The sequence below is a fragment of the Hydra vulgaris genome, chromosome 11 (genome assembly GCF_038396675.1).
Source record: "Hydra vulgaris chromosome 11, alternate assembly HydraT2T_AEP".
Taxonomy (NCBI): domain Eukaryota; kingdom Metazoa; phylum Cnidaria; class Hydrozoa; order Anthoathecata; family Hydridae; genus Hydra; species Hydra vulgaris.
This window is the reverse complement of record NC_088930.1, coordinates 38,445,001-38,453,410: the sequence shown is the minus strand read 5'-3', so window position 1 is coordinate 38,453,410 and position 8,410 is coordinate 38,445,001. Positions and strand designations below refer to the sequence as shown.

At 24.6% G+C, this 8,410-nt stretch overlaps 1 protein-coding gene across 2 annotated transcripts in view; it reads left to right on the top strand.

Annotated features, from left to right (window-relative positions):
- The first annotated feature begins 1,209 nt into the window (after positions 1–1,209).
- Positions 1,210–8,410, top strand: part of LOC100214852 (golgin subfamily B member 1) — a 100,836-nt gene continuing 93,635 nt past the window's right edge. The window contains exons 1-3 of one of the 2 annotated variants that reach the window (XM_065811006.1): positions 1,210–1,467; positions 6,641–6,773; positions 7,300–7,344. In XM_065811006.1, the coding sequence (XP_065667078.1) occupies positions 6,645–6,773; positions 7,300–7,344 (174 nt within the window). In that variant the 5' untranslated portion in view covers positions 1,210–1,467; positions 6,641–6,644. Of the gene's footprint in view, positions 1,608–6,640; positions 6,774–7,299; positions 7,345–8,410 lie in introns of both variants that reach the window. The other variant, XM_065811007.1, reaches the window with a different exon arrangement.

Genomic DNA, 8,410 nt, shown 5'->3' with positions numbered 1-8,410 from the left:
GAATTTAACAATATTTTCTCAAGAAAAAGGTACAACAGCTTTTTTCGGCAAATTTAACAAAGCAAAAAGATACAACAGTTTTTTGCGCAAATTTTATTAGAGGTTTTAGAGAATGATATTTTAAATCTTTTTGTCTGCGAACAAATGAAAAAAGTAACTTTTTTTATTCAAATTTCTACTCGAGATTTTTACTGATGATCTTTTCGGTTTATTCTTTTGGGTAAACTCACTATAAAAATTGTAAAAACAGTAACAGCTGTTTATAAACCAGTACTAATCCTAATTGATATATAAAATGTACCTTCTATAAGTAAACTTTTGCCTGATTTATAAGGATTTAACGTAAGGGTTCGGCAATCCCATTCTCAGAGCCCTTATTTTCAGCGTTAAAACACGCAGGTTTTCGAACCGTTCTTTTCTCAAAGAGTGTCAGAACACTATTTTAGAACACAATTTTTTCGAAATATTTTGATGAAATATTTGAAAAACCCGTATTTTGTGCTGGGTTATTTCTTGATCCAAGATATCATTGTAAATTAAACAAAACTAAAAAATAAATAAATAATCTCATCTAGATATATTGGGCGTAAATTACTAAAGTTAAAACAGTTATCTGAGTTAGATAATAATCCAAGAGTTTTAGAAATGGAAACAGAAGACAATATTGCCGTATTTATTAGTACTATATTAAATTAATTTCTGAACGCCGTTTTGCAATAGGGGTTCCAGAACCCGTTTTCCAGAATTACTTATCGACGCGGTTCCAGAACTCTGGGGTTCTAGAACCCAGAATTCAGAAAAGGGTTCAAATCCCTGGAAATAACTAAGTATTTTAAAAATTTATTTTAACCCTTACTTTATACTAATTTGGATCTATTCAAGTATAAAATTTATTGAAATGTTAAATTTATTTATTTAGGCGTCATAATATTATTAGAATTGGTTGTGCATAAATTTATCGAGACATCATGATGTCTCGATAAATTTATGAATAACCAACAGATTCAGACTTCACTGCGATTCATTCTATTAGGAATGATTTCAGGAGACTATCAGGAACGATTCTGTCATCAAATCATAAATATTATGGCAGTTAAAAACCACGTTTATGATTTGATGACCGAATCGTTTCTGATATATACATATGTATCAGGAACGATCAAAAGACTCATGAGGGCAGTACAGTAAAACTGAATTGATCGAAACATTATTATTACGCGCCTAAATAACAATAACGGTAGTTTTAGGTAAATCCCGCACAATAACCTTAAATGAATTTTAAAATAAGTTTATGTTAGTATTTCCTAGAAACGTTGGCATTATTAGAAATATGCGATAATAGTTGTTAATGAAATATATTTTTAATTAAATTTATTATAAATATGTCTTTGATAAAGATTACTAAAATTGGTGTCTTGCAAAATGCGTAAATTGTGTTGTATCAACAGGTGCACTACATAGTTTTAGGTAAATCCCGCACAATGAATATTGTGATCTATTTTAGTTATTTCCATTTTTAACTTTTTTAATTTCTAACCGAATATTTAGTGGAAAATATGAAAAAAAGACTGAAAATATGTAGCAGTCTATCAAAAATTAAAGTTAAAGTAAGCTTTTGTGAAAACATAACAATATGTTGTTGGCAATATTTATTCAAGACTATGCATGATGTTAAATAAATGCTTCTAAAAATGTCAAATCTTTAATTTAAATTAATTTAAATTATTATTATTATTGTTATTGTTTTACTTATAATTATAATAAGTATATTAATAATAATTATTAATTTAATTTTCTATTTTGTTTGCTACTATCTTTCATTAAATAAAATAAGAAATAAATTCAATTAATAAGCTGATCTGGAATTTTTAAAAATAGATAAATAAAAAACAATGATTTTTTTGCTCACTTCCAAATTTCTAAATTAAATATTGTTAAATCATAGTTGTACTTAGTAATGCAACATTTATTACAACTTGTAATGAATGTTGTGCTACAGTGGAGAAAATTAGCCTCACCATGTGCTGATCCAATATTTTGTAAATCTCTAGGCAAATTTGTGCGGTGCATCTTTTGTATCCACACTTATATAATTATTTTTACAAACAACAACTTTTTAGATTATAATATAACAACTTTTTAGATTATAATATAACAATTAAATTGCGGTACATTTGATAAAACCATAAAATGTATAATACTTAATACTTGTGGTAGCAATTAGAATTGGCCTTATTAATAATTGTTTTCAGTTTACTTGTTTATTTTGATCTGGTGATACGCATCTGGTGTGACTTTTATTATTATTTTGGTTTTTTATTATTATTTGTAAGTTAAACAAAGACTGTGAAATCATGGCTCATAATGTTTTTAACATTTGGCTTTTGATACCTGAATTTGAAATGGGACGTGGTAAGCATTTAATGAATGAAGTATTAGCAATAATCAAAGCATATAAAGATACAGACTTATCTAATTGGGAAATTACAAAGAACATTAAAAGATCTACAAAAGTGGTTAACAATTACTTCAAGATTAGCGTTAATTTTGGAGCTCATAAGAAAAGAGGTGGCAAAAGTAAAATTGATAATCGTACTAAACAAGTTGTTGTACATCGTGCTGCTGCTCAACACATGAATACATCTCAAATTCATGCTGATTACAATTACCTGTAACTGTTCAACATGTGAGACAAATTTTACATGAAGATCCAAACACTGTTCGGAAAAACGTAAACCAAGACCAAAACTTACTGTTTGTCATAAAAATGTTAGATTACAATTTGCAAAAAAACACATGTCTTCGCAGGAAGTGGCATCAAGTTCTCTTTAGTGATGAAAAAAAGTTTAATCGAGATGATCCTGATGGCTATCAATATTACTGGCACAATCTTCGAAAAGAAAAACAAACTTGAAGTCCCACCACCAAAGTTATGACTCATAACTTTGGTGGTGGGACTGTTATGGTTTTGGGGGCTTTTGCCTTTGCTGGAAAACAACCACTCGCATGGATTTCAACAAAAATGAATTCACAGGACTACATTGAGTTATTAGAAATTAGTTTGCTTGTGACTAGTATGTCAAGTCGCATATTTAAAGTCATTAAAAATTCAGGACGCAATACTAAATATTAAATAATCGTAAAACAAAATATTTTTTGTATTTTCTTGTATATAACGTAAATGAGGCTAATTCTATTTTCTCCACAAATTGAATACTTTTAATTTTTTTTCCACTTGTAATTAATTAAACATACCAATTTATAAAATTTTTAATTGTAATAGAAGATAATAAGAAATAGGGTAGATTTAATTATTATTTCATTGCCATTTTTGTTAAATTAGAACGAAAAATAAAGGTGAGACTAATTCTATTTTCTCCGCTGTATAATATAAGCATTGGCGGAATTATTTTAATTATTATAAAAATTTAATACTAAGTTTAAAGTTTTTTACAAATATATATCAACAAATTCAGGTCTTTGTCAGTTTATAACTGTTTGTAATTATCCCTTGCTATATATATATATATATATATATATATATATATATATATATATATATATATATATATATATATATATATATATATATATATATATATATATTTTATATATATATATATATATATATTATATATATGTATTATATATATATATATATATATATATATATATATATATATATATATATATAAATATATATATATATATATATATATGTATATATATATGTATGTATATATATTATATATATATTTATATATATATATATATATATATATATATATATATATATATAATATATATATGTATATATATATATATATATTTTTTTTTTTTTTTTCTCTCTCTCTCTCTATATATATATACACTATACCTTAATAAAATAAACAAATAAAAGAAAAAAATATTAAGACAAGGAAATAATAAAGAAAGTAAAATACATTAATACAAGTAATAAAAAAAAAAGAAGTAATAGAAACAATAATCAGAACAAAAATATTAAAGGAGTAAGGCTCAGAAAAATGAAAAAAAAAAGAGAGAGAATGAATGGATGAGATAAGATGAGTGAGAAAAAAATGTAAGAGAAAACAAAAATTTTAATGACATAAGTTCAGAAGGATAGGTTCATCAGGAAGAATCTTCCTGATGAACCTACTGATGGTAAAACACAGTGTTGAAGTAATATTGCTTTAAATAAAATAATACTGTTTGAAAATAAACAACAATTTTCAAAACGCTATACTTTAGCTAGAAATAATTGATAACTGCCATTTCTCATTGAAAGTATACTAAATATGATTCGTGGAAGTATAATATTTCATTTAAAATACTCGCAAGTAATTTATTTTCTTAAAAATATCTACATGAAATTAACCAATTCGCAACTTCCGTGTGTGACTTCTGTGTGTCACTTCCGTGCATGATCATTTATAAACTGCATTTAAATGATTGCTGTGACTCTATGATACATAGTACAATTCTGTAACTTTCTGGAAAGCTTTACTAATGTTTAAAACATCATTTAAAAATATATATATAACGCTGAAACTTACATTTTTTGAGGAATTAAACTTTATTGATCTAGTAACTAAAATTTGAGTTTTTCTGTTCTGTACTTGATTCGGTTTCAAACTTAGTTTATTCTTTGTTAACATTACTAATGTATACCATTTTTTGTTTACAAAATATTTATATAGGTTAGAATTAAATGAAAGCAAATTGAAGATCGCCAGTTTTATTATTATGAAAATAATAGACAAAACATATACAAGTTTCCGTGCATGATTTTTTGGAAATCCCCATATATATATATATATAGGGCTAGGGGGTTTTAAATTTGCAATGAGCTGTGGTGGATTATAGTTACAAAAACAGTTACAAAAGAAAATCTTTTTAAATTTGCAGTCAGAAGGAAATTGTTATATAACATAAAATTGTTATATAACATGGAATTGAGTTTTTCAAAAAATGGTTACATTGAGCTAAAAACACTTGAATCACTAAGATTAAACCGTAAAAAGTGTAAATTGAGTGTATCAAAAAAAACTAGACAAATTATCTGTCAAACAAGCTCTTGTTATGCATGGTTAATTAAATGAGTAGAAAAAATAAGGTAAAATATTATTTTTGGAGAACATTAAAAAAAAGTGTTCACAGTGGTAAAGCTGATGTTTGGTAAAAATATATGCACTGTTGTATAATCAAATCAAATCAAAAGTATTTCTGAATAAAAGATTTTACATCAAGGATATTTACAAATAATAATGAGTACTAATATGAAGTAAACGACTGTCCAATAATAATAGAAATAATAATAATAGAAATAATAATAGAAATAATGATAATAACAAAAATAAATATATCATAGATATCAATAATATTAGTAATTATAAAAAGTTATAATATAATAATAAAACAATAATAATAAAACAGCAACAATAATGGCAGTAATGAAAATAATTATTATAACAACAATACACTAATAATAACAATAATAATTACTATAATAATAATAACAGTAATAAAATTAGTAATAATAGTTAAAAGTAGTTAATAATAGTAATATAAATATTTATAAAAATAATCATAAGCAATAGTAATGACAACAAAAATTATTATAGAAATTGAAAATATCAAACGTTTTTTATTATTAATGCTTTGATGTTTTATAGATTTATATCCATAATTATAAGAACAATGGTTATAACAAGTTTTAGTACTTTTAGAAAAGAAATTGAATAAGACTTTGTAAAAATATATGCACTGCTGAATAAGACTTTGTAAAATTAATAAATATAGGTAAAAACTAGAATGGCAGTTTATTTAAAAAAATTGATAAATAAATGTTTAAATTTAAAAATGATGATAAATACAATGCTGTGGTGTGATAAGGCTGTTCATAGAGTTCCAGCTCTTTGTAACAAAATTATCTATAAGTTGTCATGCAATTATTAGTTAATAAATCCCATCTTAGTAAAGTCAGGTGTTTTAAAATAGTAAAAATATGGTAATGCATTAGATTAGGATCTTAACGAGAGAAAGGAATAGGCTCTTATTGAGGAATTCTGTTTGATCTTTCATTGAAATTTTATAAAAAGGTAATAAAATGAGAAGTAGTGAATTTAATAAAAACATGCAGTTTGCTGTCAGAACAGAAAAGGAATATGCCGTTACAATTATTATTAATATGCAGGTTCAGATTTGTAGTTTTTTTGTGGATCTTTCAAAAGCCTTTGGGAGCCATGAACCAAAAAAAGTAGTGTGGTTCATTAAAAAATGGTTATCATACACAGGCTATTGCAAAATAACAATCAAAACAAAAAATACAAAGAGAAGAATAATTGTAGTTCATTTTCTAATTGTAGTTATCTTGAAAATTCTATCCAAAAAGATACACATTTTTTACTGAGGTACCTGTTCTATTATGATGATTTGTATTCGGTCATATAGGTTATTGGGAAAATATAAAATGATATTGAAATAATTTAAATAACAAAATTTTTTAATGAATGCATTTTACATATACTTTTTGCAATTATAGAAAAAGCTGGAAGAATAAATTCTAAAAGAGTCTAAAATGTATCGGTTTATAGTTATAATTATTAAATTGATTTTTAATTTTTTTTTTTATATCTAGCATTATGGATGGTATTGTGAAAAGTTCTTCCTCATCAATTTCTGATCATTCAAATAATAAAAAATCAGCTGAAGATACGATTTCAACTAGTTCAACAGATCCGGCACCATTCAGATATGTTTTTAAACATGAGGTATGCAATTGTTTGATACAGAGAAAGACACGCTAGAGTAGGGAAACTAGGGGCAAGACGAAAAATGCTTTGGAAATTCTTAGTTTTTCCAAAATGGTCATTAATAGATCAATTTTTTAGTGTGTTTGTTATAATTGTTTGTCGTAATAATTTGTTATTCGCATGAGTTTTCAACTTACAAATAAAAAAATTTGAAATATATTTTTCATTTCACTTATGTGATCAAAACAAGATGACTTTTTATGCGCTTTCTGTCACCAGATTTATTGAATTTTGAATTTTTATTTGACTATTAACTATTTATAAAGGTTTGTTTCAAAAAATATTTCCTAAAACAGTGCCAATAATGAATTATCACCAATTGCCGCTGCCTGTATTATTAAAACCTATGTTTAAATATAAAAATAGACTATTGTCTATTAGACCCATCATAATATCTATTGTGTCGTCTTTTCTTATATTATCTAATGTGTAAGTTGAGCTCTAAAATAATACTTTTATAATTTATGAGTTTTTATTTTTACAGGAAGATGAGTTGGATGTACATAGAAATTTAGAAAACACTCTTGAAGTAAGTAAATCGATTATATACATATCAGGGATCAATTTAATTTTTTAAAAGGTCCTGAATAAAATGTCCAATCTAAACTTGTTTGGGTTGGAGAGTGTCCAATCAAATTTTTAAAATATAATTTTTATGGTTTTACAGAACCAAGTCATGCAATCGAAATCTTTTTCATGTTATTCAGTTTATTTAACGTTAGTCTAATGAAATAGTAGTTCCTTTCCTTATTATTTAAAATATTGCATTGCAGATTTTTGTTTTTTAAAAAAATATTTTCAATTTAATATTGTATATTGCATTATGTTTAAATTAAATGTTATATTTAAATTTTTTTTTTAGTAGGTGTGTATTTTTTATGATAAATTTAAACATTTGAAACTATTTTTTCATGTCTTTCTAAAAAACTTTTAAAAGATTATTTTTTAAAGTTACTTTAAATTATGAATAAGTTAAATTAAATCTTTTCAAAGAATTGTTTAAAAGTTTTTTGTTTTTCTTAACTTGACTTACTAGTTAAAGCATGATATGATTTAAAATTGTGATTTTAAAAAAACTACGTTGTTTTTTAAACAATTTTTTTTGCAACTTTTTGAAAGAAATGTTTATACAACAAAAATTTTTTTTTTTCTTTTTGATAATTTAATTTTGCTTTTCAATAATTTGAATAAAATTTGTTCATTTATTAAACAAGCATTAGGAGTAATTTGTAAAAGCCTTTTGCATAACTTTAATTAAACGTTTTAAAAGATAAGTTTTAAAGTAATTTTTTTCAAAAGCAATTAAAAAAGGTCAACAAAATTTTAACTTCGACTTTTATTTTTAAGCTTATTTATTTTCTTTTTTCATAAGTTTTGCTTATTCTTTTAGTTTTTTCATTTTTTTTCCTAGTTTAGATTTAGCTTAATGTTTCGTTTTTCAGCTCATTTCTGAAACGTTTAAATCATCAAAGCATCTAAACAGTCGTGGTCAAGTTGTAACAAAAAAAAAAAAATCATTTTTGTGGTCAACAATAGCGTTCGATCGCATGCCATTCCTGTCCAAGCTTTACTTTGTAGAATTTAATTCCTGTTGG